The sequence below is a fragment of the Pleurodeles waltl genome, chromosome 8 (assembly GCF_031143425.1).
Source record: "Pleurodeles waltl isolate 20211129_DDA chromosome 8, aPleWal1.hap1.20221129, whole genome shotgun sequence".
Taxonomy (NCBI): Eukaryota; Metazoa; Chordata; class Amphibia; order Caudata; family Salamandridae; genus Pleurodeles; species Pleurodeles waltl.
Genome location: NC_090447.1, coordinates 632,665,042 through 632,688,189, shown reverse-complemented (window position 1 = coordinate 632,688,189; position 23,148 = coordinate 632,665,042). Strand labels below are relative to the sequence as shown.

General features: G+C 42.2%; 1 protein-coding gene across 1 annotated transcript in view; it reads left to right on the top strand.

Annotated features, from left to right (window-relative positions):
- Positions 1 to 23,148, top strand: part of SMPX (small muscle protein X-linked) — a 275,875-nt gene that overhangs the window by 116,403 nt on the left and 136,324 nt on the right. Inside the window, exon 4 of the mRNA XM_069204734.1 lies at positions 14,193 to 14,358. Within this exon, the coding sequence (XP_069060835.1) occupies positions 14,193 to 14,345 (153 nt within the window). The 3' untranslated portion in view covers positions 14,346 to 14,358. The remainder of the gene's footprint in view (positions 1 to 14,192; positions 14,359 to 23,148) is intronic.

Genomic DNA, 23,148 nt, shown 5'->3' with positions numbered 1-23,148 from the left:
ACACCTCATTAATCGGTTTCGTTTGCAAACAAATCAAATGACTCTTAATCATCTGGCCTATTTCAGGTCTCAATCCTTCGACGAACCTGAACACAAAGTGCAACATGTCTTTTGGCTCGATTGCTTCTTTACCACTGTACTCCAGGAACGCTTTCAGCAATCTCTCATACTAAATATGTATTGACTCCTTCACTTCCTGCACTGTCCTGTCAATCTTCTGCCAGTCAATATTTTTAGGCGAAATTCTCATCTTCAGGAACTCAATCACATTATAGTAATGTTTCATCACTTCAGGTGATGGTGCACCCGTAACTTTATCCCTTTCTGGTTCACTCGTCGGCCAATCCACTGCTCTTTTACACTCAACCCACAAGTCAGCTGGAACCACTATTTCCAACAAAGTATTCAAGTCTTCTCACAGACACTTAGAAAACTTCACAAATCTATCTGTCTGCTGGTACCACTCAACTGGTTTCTCTCTCAGTTTTGGGTAATCATTTGTGAATGACAGAATATCACTCCTATGCCATGGGAAATGAACAAACTGCCCCCCTGGAATTTCCCTCATCGGTAAAAAATTTACCGGATCCTTTTCTTTCTGAACACCTTCAGATCCTTCTTGTGAATCTCGTTTCCATTTATCCTTCGTCTTTGCCCATCTGCCTTCCCACTTTTCTAATGCTCCCCAAATCTGAGCACTCTGCAATAATTCTTTTAGATCTGCTTTTATCCCTGCTGACCTCATGTGTTCAAAATCCTTTGCCTCGAAATCTAACCTGTAACTCCTTTTCAAGTGTTTTGTTCTCTCAATCTCTATGTCCTGTTTGTCTGCTAGATCTGCAAATTTCTGAATTATCTTGCCCACCTCTCTTGTAATCCTCGGACACAAGTACCTCAGCTCATCTTCTGTATAGGATTCTAATCTATTCACTCCCATCGTTCCCTCAACTAGCTCGGTTATTTCGGTAGCCAGCCTCACACGATTTATCGCTCTTCACCCTTGGACGCATTTCCAGGAGTATTCTAACTATCCAACCACTCATTCAATTGCTGTGCTGTCAGTCCCTGTAACGAAATGTTACATGCATTCGCCATTGGCACCTATTTTACCACTGCACCTGGGGTTTGCGGTGTCAAAAGCTTCAAGCTCTGACTTACACTCGGACCATTTACCGCATCTGGAAGCGCAACAAGTGGACTAAGATCCATTAATGATCTAGATCTGTCAAAGGTCTGACCCATAGATTATATTACTTGTACAAGATCTCTTACTCCTCTCCTCATGAGGCTTTGTGACATTTCACCCTGTTCTTCTGCATTCGATTTCTTTTGTGCAAACAATGGTACAGCTGGACCAACAGTAATTGGCAGCGAAATTGCATCTGGTGCTGCTCTGACACTTGCATGTTGTGGAAGGGCCACTCCCATACTTTGATTCATCACTGGTGTCACATCTGACTGTATCCCTTTCATTGGCGTGGACTTCGGCAAACCCTGTGCCTGAGGCAACAACAGTGGAGTCGGCTCAGTCTGAACTAGCATTGGCCTCAGAAGCAGTTGCTCCGACGGCACTACTAAGTTTGAAGTTGTCTCATGAATTGGTACATCTGGATAAATTCTCTGTATCAATGGTGGGTACATCTGCGCTTGGACCACCAAAGTAGTCACTGCATTAGGAGTACTATGCACTACCCCTTGTACCTGCCCATCATTTGTCTGCACTGGTCCCACTGTTTCCGTCACTTGAGCTGGAGCAGTCGGAACAGAACTAGTACTTGGACCCTCTTCATGCACCATAGTCGATCCCTCAATATCTGTGTAAAAAGATCCTCAACATCTGAATCTTCTTTGTCTACATAAGTCTTTTTCTTCTTCTTATCCCCTGCACTCTAATCACTCTTGCCAGTATCCTCTTTTTCTGGTGACTCATCTTCCTCTGCAATAGCTGGAAACAACCTAACACCCTGTAACGTTGTCATTCTCCATTTCTTCTGTTCCCAATCCCGCCTTGCTTCTGCTAAGGACTTTTCTACCTTCCTTATTCTCCTTTGGAACTTCATCTCTTGCTGCTCTCTGGCTACAAGCTCCCAAGCCGCTAATGCCTCAAACTGTGCTGGTCTCAGAAGTAGCTTTGTCTCATATATTGTCATACACAACTGATCCAAAATTCTCAAACTAAACTTTCCATGCTCTGGAAATGCTAAACCTCCCTGTTTCTCTGTCAATTTGCACCACTGTTTCAACCAAAGACATGGCACGACACCTCGCTCCTCCATCACAATGAATGCCAGAGAATTTTCTGGTGGGGTTGGCTCCCCAACTGTCACCCTAATGTAAGAATCACCCTTTATGGCACTTTTAAACGCTTTGGAAAACTTAATCTTGCTATTTTTTGTGTATTCGATTCAAAGAGAAAATGACTTTTACTCCCAAGAATCCTTTCACCTGCTTACTCAACCAATTGCCTTTTATTGACGGCTGCCAATCCGCTCGCGACTCTTCTCACTAACCAACCTATCCCAGCGCCGCTCACTCTGATGTCAAACTCACACACTGCGGCTGACAAAGTCTTGCGGCTTGTCCTCCTAAACTCAATTCTCACAAAACGAATGCAAATTATTGCAAGCACTAACTGAAACCCAATAACCAAAACAAATCTGCTGGTTTACTTCAGGAAGGTACACCATTGCTTCAGAGACCTTACAGATTTTCACTGATGGCCCTTTCGCTCATGCAGCTATTCCTCTTTCTCAGTCTCCCACATTCACAAGCAAAATTCGACCCGCAAATTCCACTCTCATCTGATCAATGGGTCTGTCCTGGTGCACATAGGACTCGCCAAATCTCAGTCAAAAAATTTCTCTTTCTCGCTTAACTCACACACCGACTTGTTGACCACGCCCGATCAACCTACTAAACCTGACAGATTACAACATATAACCAGGTGTCTCCTACACTTGTCAATATACTCCGGAGTCTGAGACCACGCAAATTCCGTACATCACCAACAATCACGTGGACAATTTTTTAGCGTAAAGCGCCACACACATATGAAGTTCGACGACTTCCCTACTTTCATACTGCAGAGTACGCACACTCCTACTAAACCTCAACTGGAGTACGCAAACTCCTTACTTTTCTCACATACGTCACAATTCATCTGTGATCTGAATAAGCCTTTGCAAGCGCAACTTACCACTCTCACACTATTATTAGAACACTGAGAACATACCCAACCTTACTAGCGGGATCCAGGATCTGGGAAAGTCATTTCTGGGATAAGGGGACATCATCTTTGCTACAATTGCCATCATGAAAAACAAAAATTCAAACCTCATAAAATAAACATCTAACCCTAACTTAGACTACCACCATAACCATTAATCACCACATAACTAGTTCTCCACGGAAACTAACCATCAAGCTGCTGCCAAAAACTGCTAGCGCGCCTGGTCCTTAGTAAGTAAACTTACAAGGGGACACGTATGGGTGGATGAACCTTTTGGATCGCATGGAGTATCCTAGCCATGTAGTGCACAGAGCATGCATTAAAAGGGGGCACACCATTGCTTTCAATGAGCCCCTATGTACAGTGCAGGATTAGCACCAAAATGTTGGCGCTAATCCTACACAGTACATCAATAGCGTCAAAACTTTTGATGCTGCGGGCGTGGTCCGGCCGCCCATGGCGTAGCACTCAGAGTTTAGAGCTCCGGTAGGAGACGGAGGTCCAAGGCTCATAAATCCTGAAAATATGGACAAATAAACCCTAAAGACGTGGGTTTGGCCTTCTGAAAACAAGCTGTTTGCACGGAGACGCGGTGGTGGCGGAGCAAAATGAGAGAAAACAAAAATTGAGATCCGGAGCCAGCGGCAAGGCAAAAACAATATGGCGGTCGCCAAGAGAGATCGCTGCGAAGTTGAATGGAGTGGCAGCAGTCCTAGACAGAAACGGGCACAACTTAAGTAGGCTGGTAATCGGAGACAAGATACCCCAAAGAGGAAAGCAATGTGGGATTTGGAGATGAGGAGGGGGCAGAGAGGGCACGCCCGGCGATCAGCGGCACCTGGTGAGTGCTCCCTTCTCCCCGGCACCTGTCGGAACCACAGATAGAGGAGTGGGACAGAGGCAGAAGCTCTGCAAATGCCACAAGCAGGTAGGATACCAAGCACCCTGCAGCTGTGCGAAGGCACCAGAAATATGGGGGCTGCACACAGAGGAAGAGCAACATTAGCTACTGGCCTGGCCTCAGTGGGGAGATTACTGGATGAATAGGCAGACGCGTGCCGGCGGTGGGGAAAAGAGGGCCCTCGGCGGAGAGAACACAACACAGCACCGCAGAGCCCAACTTTGCGAGAGGAGTTGAGCAGGCAAAGAGAAGCCAGCGACAAGGCACATAACAAAATGGTGAAACCCTGAGTAGGAGGGAAAAGCATACCACCGGGAGCGGGTGAAATGGACAAGGAGACAGAGCAAGGAGTGATGGAAACCCACACAGCAACTATATTACAGGTGATCAAAGACACAAAACAGTCCTTGAAGACTCCACTTGCAGCGGTTGTGAGCGAAGTGGGTCTGCTCTGAGACGACCATCAGAAACTAACTGACCGGATCAAAGACACAGAGGAGCAGATAGCAACGACCATACCCAAAGTAGAGGATCTCATAAAGAAATGTAAGGCGTTGGAACTGGGGTTACAACAGGTGACAACCAGGCTAGAAAATGCAGAGGGAAGGTCAAGACGCCACAATGTAAGGCTAGTGGGGGTGCCGGAAAAAACAGAAGGACACAACATTGAGTTGTACTTAGAGGACTGGCTAATAATTAATGTATTACAAGGCAAGCCATCCAAATTTTTCTCCGTTGAAAAAGCCAACAGAATCCTAACCAGGGCTCGGCAACCAGGAGGTCCCCCCAGAAAAATAATAGCAAGACTGATGAATTTCAGGGACAGAGACGTCATCCTACAGATGGCGAGAAAACACGGCCCGTGGATTATTGAAAATGCTGAAATCCACACATCTACAGACTACACAAATCTGGTGCAGTGCGAAAGAGGGGAATATGTAACAATAAAGAAGATAGAGCGACAACAAGGAGTAAAATATTCCCCATTCTACCCTGCAAAACTACACGTGCAACTAAAAGGGAAACATACTTTCTGCAAACTGCACAGGAAGCTTGGACATGGCTAGAAGACCAGGGCTTGGGAACAGGAACAACACCGAGGACAAAAAAGGGAGATGGGAGAACCCGCACATCAGGCAAACGCTGGGACAAAGACAAGAGAAGGAGCGTCACAACACCAACTAAGGAACAGATGAAAGAGACGCAGAATAAGGTTGTCAAAGAATTGCAAATGCACATGCTCACCCAAATGGATAATAAATGGAGAGTACTGACAGCTGAAAGCAATGAAAGCGACACTGACTGCACAGAAATAGTCCAGGAAACAGAAGAATAACAACTACCTGTAGTGACACCTATGCCATCACAAATACATGGGGTGAAAAAAAAAGAAAGAAGACGAGAACTGGAAGGGCTGAAAAGGGCTTTATCAGGCCTCGGGCTCCACCCCCATCGGTGAAACGGTAGGAATACATAGACGCTTGATAGAAAATGGGGGAGCAGAGAACCTCCGCTTATGGACACATCATAAATGGGGGGCCACAACACCCAGGTGAAGAAAGCACAAAATGTTTGTTTGATTTTGAGTTTGGGGATGACACATACCATAAGTTGGGGGGGTGGTTAGTTCAGGAATCACCTTACAGTAAAGTAGGGAGGGGGGCAAGTTACAAAGGGGTTCAGTCTCAAAATGAGAACAATACATGGTCCCACGCCAAAATACAGAGGAGGTCGCGCAAACACATATAGACTACATCCACCATGATGCGGACACAAATCATATTGCTACAAACATGGAATGTTAACGGGCTGGTAAACAGAGTCAAACGGAGCCTTGTTCACAGAGCGCTCAATAGACAAAAACAGATATAGGGGGTGATTCTAACATTGGCGGGCGGCGGAGGCCGCCCGCCAATGTTCCCCCGTCAAAATACCGCTCCGCGGTCACAAGACCGCTGAGGGTATTTTTAAATTTGCCCTGGGCTGGCGGGCGGCCGCCAAAAGGCCGCCCGCCAGCCCAGGGCAAATCTACCTTCCCACGAGGACGCCGGCTCCGAATGGAGCCGGTGTAGTGGGAAGGTGCGACGGGTGCAGTTGTACCCGTCGCGTATTTCAGTGTCTGCTTTGCAGACACTGAAATACTTTGTGGGGCCCTCTTACGGGGGCCCCTGCAGTGCCCATGCCATAGGCATGGGCACTGCAGGGGCCCCCAGGGGCCCCGCGGCACCCCCTACCGCCGTCTCCCGCCAGGAACAGGATGGCGGTAGGGGGTGTCAGAATCCCCATGGCTGCGGAGCGCGCTCCGCAGCCATGGAGGATTCACCCGAGCAGCGGAAAGTCGGCGGGAGACCGCCGACTTTCCGTTTCTGACCGCGGCTGAACCGCCGCGGTCAGAATGCTCGAGGGAGCACTGCCAGCCTGTTGGCGGTGCTCCCGTGGTCGGTGACCCTGGCGGTCACCGGACGCCAGGGTCAGAATGACCCCCATAGTGTTCCTTCAGGAGACACACCTGATAGACCAACAACATCAGTGCTTGGGTAGAGGGAGATATAGACTGGGCAGCTGGGCACAGTTCACCTCTGGGTCGAGTGGAGTGGCTATTTTGATCAAGAGGTCACTGCCGTTTCATGAAAAACAAACCTAGACGGACAGACGGGGATCATACACGGCCATATTGGGGGAACTGGAAGGAGAGGAGATACTGTTAATGAATGTATATGCTCCACCAGGCCTTCAAAACGGGTTGCTTAAAAAAGTGGGAGAAATTCTAGTTGAGGCCTCATATGCCCTGGTAGTACTTGGAGGGGATTTTACTCTTGTCATGGATACCAGCAGAGACAGAAATAACTCCTGGCCAGAGGGAAGTGGGACAAAAGGTAGACTAGAAGGGTTCACACAAGCACCATGTTTATGTGACATAGGGAGAATTTTACACCCAGTGGAAACATGCTACTCCTTTTACTCAGGGCCACACTCAATGCACTCACGTCTGGACTACTTTTTCACCACAGGTGGGTCACTCAGCAGATTTAGGGAGGCAAAATATTTGGCTAGAGGAATAAGCGATCACTCCCCACTGAGGATATTGTTAGATCTCCAAACCCAAAAGCCCAAGCAACCATGGAAAATGGAAACATGGTGACTCACAAATAAACAAGAGGTCAAACACTTGACCAAGGCATCGGAGCTCTACTTTACTGAAAATAGAAACTCAGTGCAAAGTGAAACAGTACTATGGGAGGCGTATAAGGCAACAATAGAAGGCACAAATATTTCAGGGGAGATACAGGATAGACAGTCAAGGAGGGCTGCAATGGATAAATTAGTGGACAAAATCATACGCCTAGACGAGACATATGCAGAGAAGGGGGATCACACTAACAATAGTACAGCTGACTTGAAAAGAGCTGAATCCCAAATATTGGCAAAAAATGAGGCAAAACCTCCTACATAGCAAAGCAAAAAAGAATCTATGAAGGAGGAAATAAAACAGGTAAGCTTCTGGGGTGGTGGGGAAGAAAAGAAAGGGACAAAATAACAATCAAAGAAATTAGGCAGACATCAGGGAATCTGATACGCACAAGATGAGAGATAGCTGAAGAATTTGCTACATATTTGGAAGGCTTTTATGAATCCCACATAACAGCCCTGGAAACAGAAATCTGGGTGTTCATTGCTGACTGCCCAATAAAGAAACTGAGTAACACCCACAAAGTGGATTTAGAAGCAGATATTGCAGTAGAGGAAATCACACAGGCCTTGGGACAGATGCAATCAGGCAAAGCTCCCAGACTGAATGGACTCCCAATCGAATTACTTAAACTACTGCAAACACAAGTGAAGGTCCCTTTACACAGGGCCCTGATGGAGGCGTACAGAATAGGTAAACTACCAGAGGACATGCGCACAGTGATGGAGATATTAATCCCAAAGACAGGGAAACTGCCAGCTAGATGTGACTCATGCAGGCCCATATCATTAATTAATGGGAACATAAAAATATTGGCTAAGGTATTGGCAAACAGGCTGAAGACGGTGATTTTAGAATTAGTGTACCAGGACCAAGATGAATTCATGCCTGGCTGTTCGACTAGGCTGTACTTCCGGCGCCTACAGAATAACTTGGCTCTGGCATGAGAGGCACTGGTGGGCAAAGTAATTGTATCCCTAGATGCAAAGAAAGCATTTGACTCAGTGGAGTGGAACTAACTGTTTGGTGTTCTAGAGGGGATGGCTTTTGGGCCAAACTACATAAGATGAGTGAGACTCCTCTAGGACCGTCCGATGGCCAGGGTGTGAGTCATCGGTCATCTGTCTCGGAAGATTTCTATCATGAGGGGCACCAGACAAGGCTGCCCCCTATCGCCGATGTTGTTCACATTGGCTATTGAAGCTCTGGCTGCTTGGATAAGGTTAGATCCATTGATTTGGTGCTGGCTGGGTAATCAGGGACCAGAGGACTGTATTTCACTTTACGTAGATGATATCCTACTATACTTGTCCAACATAATGCAGACGTTGGACAGGCTCCAACAAATGTTCAACACACATGGTAGACATTCAAGCTTTGCAGTTAACTGGGACAAATCACTAATGTTCCCCTTGGGAGATGATATGAATGGTACACTCCTCAGATTGCCACTCCACATGGAGCAAAACAAATTTAAATACCTAGGGATATGGATAATGCATACTGAAGTTGAGTATTATGAGGCAAATATGACATCCCTACTTCAATGTCTAGAACAAGACGTTGAACATTGAAAGTCTCTGCCACTATCCCTATTAGGGAAGGCAGCCATGTTTAAAAAGATGGCAGTACCCAGAATGCTATATGTGATACAAAATACACCATATAAGATACCAGAGAGGTTCTTTACTAAGATAGATAGCCTAATAAGACAGTTGTTATGGGCAGGTGGGCAACACAGAATATCTCTAAAAACACTGCAGAGATCTAGGTAAGAAGGGGGAATTGTACTGCTCAATGTGCGGAAATACTACGAAGCAGCGCAAGTCAGTTTAGTAAATGATAGGCCTATATGGAGGTTGATAACCCAGTGTTCTGGGGGGATAAACTAGGGATGGGGCACACAGCTACTTACATGCATTATACAGGGGAGGAACCCCTCTGAATATGTTCCCGTTGACACAAAGGGTGATTGGTATCTGGAGGAAACTGATGAAAGAGATGGAATGGGGTGGGAGACTAACCCCCAAAACCCCACTATGGGAAGGTACAAGGTTGAAAGAGGTCTCATCACTGCAGGGATTCAAAGGATGGAATGACATAGGCATATCCATGTTGGCGGTAGTATGGGATGCAAATGGGATAGTCCCATCCTCACACCAGCAGACAGAATATAAGATGACCGGGTCCCAGTGGCTCCAATACAGACAACTATCGCATGCCCTGAAAACCAGAATTCCCCCACAGGAAGAGACGCAAGAGAATTCCCCATTGGAAACCAGGTTGCTAAGCTGGAAAGTTGACAAGAAACTGGTATCAATGACATATGGCACCCTGAGGAGGAGTACACAAGGTACACTGACTAATCTGCAGTAGAGGTGGGAAATAGATACAGGGAACCTAGAAGAGGATGATTGGGTGGAGGCAGTGGAATTCCCTAAAAAGGTGGCAATAAAATCTAGTTTTCAGCTTATCCAGCTTAAAATACTACACAGGGTGTACTACGCCCAGCCTTTTTTTTTTATATAAGATAGGATGGATAGACACAGAGAAATGCAAGATTAACTGCAGGTTGGAATGCTCCTTTCTGCATCTTATATGGAGCTACCCATGCCTCCAGAGGTACTGGGAGAAGGTGGAAAATACACTGGCGACTGCAGTCGATGGGTCCCTCAGACTAACACCTCGGATAGCGTTACTGGGTATATGGGAAACCACAGAATATAGACGCTATCAAAAAATACTCATCAACACAAGATTCATGGTAGCCAAGAGAAATATAGCCCAGAGATGGGGCTCAGTAACACTCCCAACACATCAGAAATGGGAAATGGAATATTGTAGATTTATAGAAAAAGAAGTGTACAAGAGCAGAGGATGCATGAAGAAATATGAAAAAATATTTGGTGGATGGGCAATGGAAGTATAAAAAGATACAAACATGGAATAGTGGTGTTCCTTTAATGATAGCCGCATAGACTCTGATTGACAAGCTCGGCAAGAATGTAATAGAGAAATCATATGCCTCTGAAAATAAAAACATTTGTGAGTGGGACCAGGGGGAGAGTAGAAAGTGAGATGAACTGTTAAAGACGTTACTGTATGCATTATTGTACTAACTGTTAATAACATGCAATAAAATAATAAAAATGTATCTAAAAAAAAAGTCTATGCTATTGCCCGACCCTGCACCATGATGCGCCATATATTAAATGTGGAGCACACATGGTGGCGGTAGGGGACAAGAAAAGTGGCACTGCATCCAATATATCTCCACTTTTCTTAAATCAGGCCCTAAGTGTTTGGGCTCAAAGGTTTGCACAGAATCCCGTGGCCAGTGATAGTGATAGATAGGGGTGCTAAATATCAAGACTAGTATTATTGATTCCACCTGATGTCTCTTTAATCCACCACCAGATACTCCCTGCTTCTTTATCTCACTCCTGCAGGTTCCTTTTCATCCCTGCTTTCCTCCTTTGTCACTGGATTTCTGTCTTTCTTGTCCTAATTATTTCCTCCTAATGTGTTTTTCTCTCTGTTGCTCTGATTCAAAGTCTGTTAAGGAGCTATAAGTGCTGGTCCCCAAAAATGAGTACCTGTGATCTCCACCTACAACGACCAGTTCAAATTAAGCACAGGGAATATGACACACCTTTCTTTTTAAGTCTTCTGACCTCTATAACCAAACAATAAACTAATGCCACTCTGTGTACTTTGTTCAATAAATATTGCCACAACAGAGGTGTAACATGCTAAGTTGTGATTCAAACAATCCCACAAAAAGGTGGTAAAATCTGAAATTGAAAATACGTGTTGAGCCAAAAGCTCAAGTTCACCCTGAGTAAAGTTTGGGCCTTTTTATACAGTTTGGTGGATGAGATTATCTGTAGAAGTTGTGCTGTCTGATCTGCCCTTCATATTACAACTGTATTATTGCCTATGGCACTTGTAATATAGTGGATTAAATTTCGGTCACTTTGACAGAGTATCCCTTCCTCCCAACTCTAAATTAGGCCCTTTGTGATGTTTAATTAGGAAAGAAATAATAGTGATGGTGCACTCCCTGGACGAAATGAAGCAGCTTGGATTATCTTTGCATCATTGATTCCAGTTTACCTCAAACAGAACAACGCTGTGTTCTGCATGCCACGATTGTATTCACCACTGGCGATCAATTTGCCCATGCTGCTGTATTACTACTGACATAATTCTCAATCAGTAGCATGTAGATACTGTGACTGCACCACAACACATACTTATACTCCTGGGTCTCAGCCCCATTGAATTAGTACAATAGTTTATCTTATTATCCTCCTAAGGTGCCACTATTCCAACTTGTAGGCGATGCGGTGATGCTTGGACCTGGGATCCTCCTCCTACATCCTTGCGCAATTCAGGTGTCCCCATCCTCCATTAAACCAACAATACACAATCTAGCCATGGCCTGAATCCATTGCCATCAATTTGAAACTTAGGGGCATATTTATTCTCTGCTCTGAATTTGTGTCATTTTTTGTATTGCAAATTTGGAGCAAACATAACTCCATATTTATATTTTGACGTTAGATATGTCTAATGTAAAAATATAGGCGTTTGCACCATTTTTTGGATGTGTGCACCTCCCTTCCATCAATGAGATGCAAGGTAGGCGTTCCTATCCAAAAAGTGGTGCTATCCCCATAGCCCCATATTTATCCTATATGCTAAAATGACGCACAGGTGGGAGGAGGGGATATATAATGATGCATAGTGTGCAATGGCCATGCCCATGGGCCATAGGGGTGGTGGGCATGACTCCTGTCTATCCTAAGACCGGAGTCATGTTTGTGGTGGTTGTGCACCAGGAAATGGCGCTAGTCCGGTTGGAGGCATTTTTTTTTGCCTCTAACCATGCTAGCGTAATTTTCGGACGCATAACCCCCCCTCCTTCCCTACCGACACCCCCACCTGGCAAGCATCTTCTTCTAAGACGCTAGCCTAAGTTTAGTGCCGGCATGCGACATTCAATAAATACGGTGCCCAGCTTGCGTTGTTAAGTGATGCAAGCCGGTGCTAAAGTTTTTGCCGCAAAACTGCGTTAGTGCTGTTTTGCCCCAAAAAGCATAAATATGGGCCTACGTTGTGAGTAAACGTAACACATCTGTGAAACTCTTTTACTTCTTTGTACAGTACCAATTTTGTCTCAGTTCCATGTGTTTTGCACGTAGACACAATGCACAATGTCTAGTCACATGGTTGTCATAAAGTGCATATAATTCATGTGCCATTTGTATTTTTTAATTTTTTATTGCTTTACATAGTAAGCTACATTTAAGGCTACACCCCAGTCTTGTTTCCATTCATTAACTGGATACATTGACTTTCTTGTCTACAAAAGAATTGATATAATGAGTTCCAGAGGACCCGCCTTTCTTTTTACAAGATAGATGCCTAAGATCCAAGGGCGACTTTTGTTTTTCTTTAATTGACTCCTGTTTATTTCTCTGCAGATTCACAGCGTGCATCATACTTGATGATTTTGAAATGTGAAAAATATATAGCCGTTAGTCTTATGAGTGAGCTTAGCAGATATATATCTTGAGCCATGTTTACTTTACATAACAAACACATTGTGAAATACGGTTATATGGTGTCCTATTCACATGCAAAATAAGAGGCGAATCCAAGCACCGCACAGTTCTGTGACTGTTAACTTGATTCTCAAAAAAATCCATGTGTACGTTCCATTGTCATAACTTTCTGAATTTATTTTTATTCCTGTTTATCTAACTTTAGGAGTGGAATTTCCACATCAAAGAACATCTACACATAGTTAAGAAATCTGTAAAATTGTATTTTAGCCAAACCTTTTTTTAAACTTTTTTTCACATGAAAAACTTACCATGTACAAGGACCATTCGCCTTAGAGTCCTCTGCATGACCCACTAAGCGTCTCTTCCAACTGAATGCATTCTTCTTGAAACCTGATGGAAATTCCAGACATCATTATAGCAGCAGTAACCTGCCAATGCTCCATTTGGATTTCCTGTCACAGGATCACCATTCCCTCACCATGATCGTTGATTCACATAATGAAAAGTTTGGTTATAGATTCTGTTCAGTCAGATTTGTGGAAAACGTTCTAAGACACCATTTTCCTTTTCAAGACAATGCAAGATCCTCACAAGCAACTATCATCTGCCTCTCTTTAATAAATATCTTAAACTGTACTTTTGCAGAAAGCATTTCAGCGTGAATGTCTAATCTATGATATCCACCCTAGAATCAAATTGTTTGCATTTCATGTAGTCACTTAAGACCTGACAAAATATTATGAGTCAGTCAGTAACTTTCATGGTGTTAAGTTGAATCCAATCAAGCAGTCCTATTTTGGCTTTGTACGAGTGAGCAGTGCTGTTCTAACAAAAAAAACGGTAACAATATATAGGTTACTGAAGTTGCCATGTAGCCTCACCCTTTCAAGCTCAGGGCCTATTGACAGAGAGAAAGATTACAATACAACACCCCTTTCCGCCACAATCAGAGGCTTAACCTACATCCACCTTGTGCAATTTGTTGTACAGTACAGTTTATCTTTACTGTGTATCACTGTGCGCTAATCTTTGCCTGAAAAGTCAATTTGAGGTTATCACTGTATCCCCATAATTGGGAAAACCCCGTATAAAAAATGAATGGAACATATAAGCACCTAAGTAAAAAAGAATGTATATATTTAAACTGCATAAGACTTTTTAGGTGATGTCCCTGTGGCCCAATAGAGGAAAACTCAAACAACAATTATACCTCTCATTCATTTCCCTCTCAATCTCCTTTCGACTTCCTATGAATAGGGGTGTGTTTACATTATTTTTTGTTTCCTTTTTTGTTTGTAGAGTGCACAATCACCTGACCATACTGCCACAGAGGAAGAGCAGAAGAAACATCTCCCAGGAGCTGTGAAACTCCCAGGACCAGCTGTCAACCTGTCAGAGATCCAGAACATAAAAAGTGAACTCAAATTTGTTTCAAGAGCTGGAGAACAGTAGACAGCAGTACAAGGTGAGTGTGAGAAGCTATTTTCTAGACAGGTATAAGCTGTTCCTTCTGCAGTCCCCATTCTTCTGTAGGATCTTCTGGATATCTGTTTTCGGGCTGCCATGTAGTTGAGACTACATGTAAACCTCTGAAAAAATCCAGTTTGTAATGATGCAGTCTCTGTTAAGTTGTGTTGTGGTACTTCTTTTTTTAGACTGTTGTGACAAACATTGCCAATCAGGGATAGCAGCTGAAAAGTGTTTGCATTTTTGGAAATGGACGAAGACTAGAATTTGCTAAGAGCGAAAGTTATGATAGACCAACTTGGAGATTTTGCTGAATGAAGGGTGTACCGGCAAACCTCATGTGAATTGATGGATATGGTCACATAAACAGTTCTTATAAACTGAAATTGAATTCCCCGAAACATCTTGTGACAGAGACTGTTAGGAGAATCATGTCACATTATATCTCAAAATCCCACCTGATGTCATTAAAACAAATGAACATTGTAGAATGCTAAATGTTGGTAAGTGTTAGCGATGCAGGATGGGTATAGAGAAATGATTTTCCCTACACTGGATGACACCGATAAGCTTTGGCAACGAAGCGACATAGAACAGCTCCCTAAGTATTCAACACTCATGCATGGTTTGAATTTGAATTTGTCATTTTTAAAGCGCAACTGTCACTCCCATAGGAGCATCCTGGTGTTATAGCAGAAGACAAGTGGGTTGAGTTGCATAGAAACTGTAACATTCCCAATTGTGATGAGTAGAGGACATCTTACAGAATGTAGGAGTAGCAGAGGTGATCGGAGATCCCAAAGACCCAGGTCTTAAGGCATTTTCTGAAAGCTGATTCTGAATCAATGAACCTTTAGTAGCTGGAAAGAGTGTTACAGGTCTTGGTCCTTAGGGCTGTGAATGATTTTGACCCTCTCGTTTTCAGTCAAAACTAGACTGGTTTGAGTAAATAGTAAATGGCTAACTGTATAAGAGGTGCAAAACGAGCTTTGATGTGAGGTACTAATCTGTAATGAGGTGAATTAACATATGTTAAAATGGTGCTGTAGTGCCTATCCAGTCGAGTTGAACAAGGCACCCGAACTAGTCTAGTAAACATTGTAAACACTGGATGGCCCAGGGCACTGATCATTTATTTGTTGAATCCCTTACAGTTGTCTACCAAGACTGTACTACAATCTCGAGGCACACCTTAGACCCTAAATTCTTGTCTGTTTTTTTGATTTTGGCACAATTTCCTTAATTTGTTTCCTAGACATTTACCAACAAGAAGTGAAGTCTCAATAATGGTCCTCCAATAGATGTAAATGAGGACACTCCATAGCCCTGAGACCCTTTGCATACCAAGGAGGGTCCTCAAATGCTTGGCCATGTGTTCAAAGGCCTTTAAAGATTTGTCTCTTGGGGTGGTGTGTTCTTATTGGCAATGGGACAATAATGGCTAACTGAAATCCATATCCTGATGTGATTTGTGTTTATCCCCAAAAGAGCTGATACATACTTGTTTAGCTAATACCTAATTGGTTAAACTTGAAATCACTCAGGATTTTTTTCATTGATTTTCCTTTCCTGTATAGAAATCTAAACATGATTTATGTGATATAATATATAAATAGGTAGATGAAAATGAAGAAGGGTATGACTGTATGCTGCAAACCTTTGCCCTCATCTATCATAAGCCCATTCGCTTATTTGCACACCCCTCTGACCTCCAAACCCTCCTTTCATATTAAGAGCAATACCTCTACTTCACACAAAATAAAGATACCCATCAAAATGCTTGGCTACTGTATGGTTTCCTTCGTTCCAGATACGTATCTTTATATTTAATCTTAGTCACTCACTACCATCCTTCTAAGCCCCCTTTTCAATGATGAGAAAATGAGATCTTGAAGAAAATAACAGTGAGTATACTTTTATATGTTCACACAAAGACAATGTTGGTCAAATAGGGGGTTGATTAACAAAAGCATTGATTAATACAGGCGAGTAGTACTATAAGGTACTCTTTTACCTACTGTCACACAACTTTATTAATTCCCCTGAAACATCACACTCTCTATTAGTAAAAGTGCAAAGAGGGCACAGTCCTTTCTATTTTATGTAACTGTACATGAATATTGCCTGAATATACCCCTTTAACTACCATTTTAAAGATTTTTGTGGCAACTGCCTCTGTGACTAGGTTCCACTGTTTGATGAGAAAGATAGCACAAATGTGAACTAGTAACTTCTTTCTAAGAAAAAGGATGCACTGAATTTGCATGATCCCCTTTAATCTGCTAATAATAGCTAATTACTTTTGCCAACTTTGGGCTTGATTGTAAGTATAGTGGACAGGGTGCTATGGCTGGAATGTGGAGGACTACCCTATGCGCCAAACTGATGGTCCGCCTGTTATATTTAGATTTGGATGAAGTGTCATGTTTCAGACGGTGGTGCCACTCCTGGTTCAGCCAGCAGAAATCCTGCACCAATGGCCAGTCAGAATTGGGGATGTCAGTGTAAACGCATCAGACTGTTTGACATATTTAGAGCTGCAGGTTGATGAAGACACAGAGATCTTTGTAGGGCCAGTGAAGATCTTTAAATGTGGTGGGCAGTAGTCAGGCAAATATGGCAGAGGTAAGTACCCTGGCAGGTGGCAGGACTCCTGCCATACTTTGAAGGTGGCCTTTTATTTTATCACCCTGAATGCGGACAGAGCAAGTAGTGCCACAGACAAAACAATTTGCAAAGCAGTAGGAACAGCTTAGTCTATTATTCAGTTTTTCTCGCCAATATTATAGAATGTAGTCAATCACTATGTGTAATTTACAAAAAAAGTATGCTTTACGAAACAATTGTAATTTGAAGACTCCGATTTTATAGATTAGTTTCAGATCATGTCTATTTAGGACATTTGTAAAGCGCAAATGGATGAACCTCAAGGAGGGGCCACTCGGTGCCCAAAAGATTGTAGTACACAAAGAGAAGAGAAAGGCAAGTAGGATGAATTAGATATTAATATTGAATAAATTCATTTTGAGATCTTTCCTAAAAGGTGTTGGTTTAGATTGGGAATGGATATGAAGAGGCATGCTGTTCCAGACTTTCTGGATGGTCACCAAAATCATTCTTCCTCTGAGTCTAGTTTCTTTGACTCTTGAAACAGACAACTGAAATTGTGAGGAGGATCTTAGGGTTCTAGTTGAAATATATCTGGAAAAGAGACTTTTCATATAGTTATTGCTCCTTTGGCCGAGAAGCGCAGCATGGGCATGGCATACGTTCCTAAATGGATATCTGTGGCTTATCGGTAACCAGTGTAGTTTCCAAAGCTGTCCATAGGCCAGGGTATTAGGCTCCAATCCCAGCATCAGTCTGGCAGCACCGAACTTAAGATGAATCGAAGCTTTGTGATGGAATTTTTCGGAATTCCCAAAAGCAAAGAGTTTTCATAATCGTGCCATGAAAGAACCAGAACTTGTTTTAAAGGCTGCAGATAGCAAATGACCTGTGGTACCTGTAAGATATGTGGCCCAGATTTAATAAGATTTAATACAAGTCAGATTGTACGGCACTGGATGAAAACCTGCAGTGCTGATTTGAACGAAGAGTAAAACGTGCACAGCTGTTTATGCACAAATAATTGTGTGCTGCAAACAATGGTGTTATAGCTTAACAGTGAACATTGCCCCACAGCACAAAGCTAAGGCATCGTGTTTTTGTTTGAAATTTGTATTCAAGGAACACAGCAAAGCATATAAAATGGGGAATTTCCCGGATATTACATGTTACACGTGCACTTGGATGCATTTGGCGCGAGATTCCATACAAAGGTAGATCATACTACTTTAGTAGATCTCTTTGCATGAAATTCTAGAGATGCTTGTGTGTTTCTTCTTCCTCATAACATCTTCTTTGCATTCATTACCGTGGGTTTGGTGCTGGTTTGGTGCTATGCATTACACAGCCACTCGGCATTGTACTTGTTTAATTTTTGGGGCAAAATATATTTCGTGTAGGAAAGTGTATCAACACAACGCTTTAGGCCTAACCTCTTACAAACACAGTAAATCTGGGCCAATCATGTCTTATCAGCACTAAAACAATTCCTGGACAAGAACCTAGAAACCTTTTTATGTTTTTCAATGCTATCCTATGGTATTTGTACAGTACTTAAAAACTCATAACTCTAATATAATGTATTTTCCTAAATTAGAAATAATCACAGCCTTTCATCTATTTAAATTTCCGTGATTTTTCTAGTTAACATTGTATGCATATGCTATACCAAATATTACAATACTAAAGTTGAGTCAGAACACATGAAATACTTGCTTAATAATATTATACTTAAAATGTGTATTTTACATTTCTTATAGTACCAAAATCATTATATAACATCTAATCCAAATCCTGGAATTGCAGTTATTGTGTCTTGGACCTTTTTAAGAAATGTATCACTCTAGGATAAAGCCAATTACATGACAGAAGGAAACGTATTTTTATAGAACTCCTACAAAATAACTGGAAGCCAATAAAGAAATAAAATACTTCACCCTTTCACTACTAAGAAGAACATGTGTAACTAACTCGAGTACACGCAGATCCATCACATAAAAATAAACTGTTTGGGGCATATTTACAATAAAGTAGCACATCGGTCCAGATGGGCCACTTTTCTTGCATCGCCCCAACCCCTCCTAACGACACTATGGTTGCACCATATTTACAATACAGTGCACCATGGTGGTCTTTAGGAGAATAGCGTCAACACTTTTGACACTATTGTGGGTCTTTGCTACACTAGCATCAAAAATATTTTGATGCTAGTGCAGCAAACCACAGGGAGACCCACTGATTAAAATCAGTGCGTGATTTTAATGCCTGCTTCGAGCAGGGGTTAAAAATGGTGGAAAAAGTGGTGCAGTGAAATGTTGTAAATTTAACTGTGCCATTTTTTAGGGCATCCCTGTGTCAAAACTCTCCCCTTGCATATAATATGCCTTTTGCAGGCATAATGTGGCATGAGGGTTTACAAAGTGGGGCAATGTAAGCATTGCTGCGCTTTGTAAATATAGTGTGGGAGAAAGGCCTCCTTAACACTGCCTTAGAGTAAAAAAAATTATGCTAGGGCGGCGCAAAGTGGCGCTAGGGGCTTGTGAATATGGCCCATTGTTTATGGTATGATATGCCTTGGTGTATCCCCGGCCTAGGAGAAGTGGTAAATCCAGAACAAGCTTGGAGGTGAATTCTCATACTTGCAGCTATGAATAATTCATATTAATCACTGAGTGTCCATGTTCATCTCTACACCTAGATAAATAACTATAAAAAGCAGTGTCAGTACATTGGATAATTTAGCATCAATACTTGATATCTTCATTCTGTTAGAAGACGTTTCCATAAACATCTGTAGAGAAACTTACAACAATATTGGAAAAACGTTTTGAAGTACGAGAGACAGAGGAACCCAACTAATTGCACTTATATCGGTTATGAATTTATAAAGCAAATTTTGAAGTTAAATACTAGAGTGAGTTAATCGCCAAGAAAATATCAACAGTAATTGTGATAACAATTAGATAAGAACAAACTATAATATAACTTATACCAAGATTTGAGTAAGTCCTCCCACTGAATATGCCTGCGTGTGCCATAGTATTCCACAGCCTGGGGAACTACAAAAATCAAAGTACTGTATATCTTTAGAACATATTAAAACAAACCAGGACATTGTAAGGGCTTTGGTAGGTAATTTGAAAGGGGTGATTTGTCTGGAAAGAACCATCAATATGAGATGGGTGCAACCTTTCCCACTACAGTGAATTCTGGAAATGATATAAAAGATGTGCCTTCTGATTCCATGGGGATATTTGTCAGAGATTCATGGCCAACCAGGGCAACGGCGAGTTAGAGTTCTGCTATTTTGGTTTGCACCACAATAAATTACATTTCAAAAGTGATGGATGTCAATGTGATTGTAAAGAAAGCATCATCTGTAAGTGTTTTATCTGTCCAAGTGACTAACAGACTTAAATCTATTTGTATGTAATACTAGAGTATGGTAAGTTCCCATAGTATCTTACTATCCTGTTAGCCTGTAGGTGCAGAGGCAATGCTTATTGTTTCAATTCAGTTAGGAATTTCCCATATTGTATGGTTGATGGCTAACCAGTGGGACTACCTTTAACCAAACGGTTACGCAGGCTGTATAAGGTTGAAGGACAGGCTCATTTGGATGGATATTGACCTACCGGATCTTTGGTAAATTAATACTCAGAAAGTGATCCATGCTTATCGCCAGAACTGAGACACTGGTTTAAATGTATCTCTAAAGCAAGTAGGAAAACTGACTAGGTAGTACAATGGAAGTGAGCAGGATGTTACAGGGTTGCTTTCAGAGTGTAGTAGGTAATTTAAGGTTGTCAATATAGGTGCATTGCCAGTTTTAACGTCTGGATTGTGAAATGTATTCAAATTATAATTTTTTTGTAAACAACATCAATTAGACCAATAACAATAATTTTAAAAACTGATAACAAAAACTATGACTTGGTTTCTGCCGCACCAGTCCATGTTGTACTTTAACGACACATTTTGTAATGTATCATGATCTGCGGTGCTATTATTGTTTTAATACATAAAACGCATTAGACTGTTATCTAATGATGAACAGTCACGTTTTTTTTGTTTTATATTGTTTTATTATCTCACACCCACAAGCTAAGAATTACAAAGATGTTTTAAACCAAATCAATAAAATTAATCACCACACACAGCAGACCCCAAAAACGTGGTATAAATTATTGCTCTCTCTTATTCAGGTTTTCTTTTCAGAGAAATTAAGGCTAATGCAGTTTTGCAGCAAAATGTTTAGTGCCGGCTTGTGTCATTTTACAACATCAGCTGGGCGCCGTATATATAGAATGGTGCAAGCAGGCACTAAGTTTTGGCTAGCATCTAAAAAAAGACGCTAGCTGGGTGGAGTTGGCGGTAGGGGTGACGGAGGTTTTGCATCTAAAAATGACGCTGGGCTGGTTAGAGGCAAAAAAAATGCCGCTAACCAGCCTTGAGTCATTTCCAGACGCACAACCATCCAAAAACATGATGCCTGTCTTATCAAAAACAGCAGCCATGCCCACCACACCATTGTCCTGCACAGAGGACCGGTGTCCCCTGGGCAAGGCCACTGCACCCAGTCACATGCAGGAGGCCCCCTGTTAGGACCCCCAATGGCATTAAAAAAATTCCCCAAATACTTACCTATACTTACCTGGGATGGGCTTACCCACCCTATGGTGTGGGTGGGGGTGTTCCTGGCGTTTGGGTTGGGCACCTATAGACCCATTCCATGGTGTTTGACCACAGAAATGGTTCCACAGGTCCCCTAATGCTGAGTGTGACCCAAGCGTTAAATAATGGTGCTAAGCAAGCTTAGTGCCAATATTTGGGGCCGCATCCCCCCATTCGTCATTTGTGCATGGGGGTATAAATATGGCAATATGGGGGTAGTGCCATTTTTGGGATGGGAATGCCTACCTTGTATCCCATTGACACAAAGTAGGTTCACGCATCCAAAAATGGTGCAAATACCAATATTTTGATGCTAGACGTGTCTAGCGTCAAAATATAAATATGGAATTAAGTTTATACTGTATTTGCGTTTAAAAAATTACGCAAATTCGGCACAAACAGAGTATAAATATGCCCCTAAGTTTGGTTGGTGAAATTGCAAAATTATTCCCTTGTGTAATAAGCATAATTAAATGACATTATGAATATTACCTGAAATACATCTGCCCAGTAATCTTGGGTAAAAATTATACGTGAAACCATACATGACATAAGTCACACGTGATACTGATAGAAGACTCTTTCCAACAATTAATGCCTTACAGCTGTATATTTTTACTGTTCAAACTAGCCTCCGTCTAAAATTGCCTAAAAAACGAATCCATAAAAGCAAAAAAATACACAAATACAGAAAACATTGTAATCCAGAATTGTGAAATATTGCTTACGAGTAATAAAAATGTAGTCAGGCCTACTTAAGCTACAGTAGTTTACATACTCATTTGTGTATTGTTTGGCTACACACGTAAATACTACAACAACAGCTAAGAGAAATACAAAATATGTCTTCAATTTTCTGAACTATAGCTATTCTGTGATTAATTTGAGCCAGTGGCTGCACATGTGGTCCACGGGCACTCTTTTTTGGGGGCTGGCACTTAACTTTCTTCCCACTAGACTTTGACTCAGAGCATGAGAGAGAAAAACACAAAAGGAGGAAAGGAGGAAAGGAGGAAGAAGAAAAAGAGGAAAAACGATGACAAAGAGAGAAACCAGAAATGAAAAATAACCTGCAAGAGTGAGATGATAGGACAGGAAGTGCCTGTCAACGGAGCAAAGAGGGATAAAGGTGGAATCAAGACTCTGCAGCCTTGGTATTCGGCATCCACAACAACACTCGGTAGCACCAGTTTTCTGGCCAATGTTTTGGGACCTTGCACTTATTATTTTACAAATTAATCACTGTAGCAATCACAACTACTCAAGATCGCTGTGTTATAGGACGTCATCCATATTTTACATAGTCAATGCCGGTGGGCTGTTGCTCGTAATATAAAGTATTTTTGAGTAGAGGAGACAGAAGAAAAGCAAGTAGGGGGAAGGATGGTCTGAACAACCGACGCTGATAAGCATTTATAAACATTTTCAGGCTCATACATTGCACAATAATTTAACTGGAGTTTATTCTCTCAGAGCTGATAGCGAGGGACTAGAATAATTCAATAAT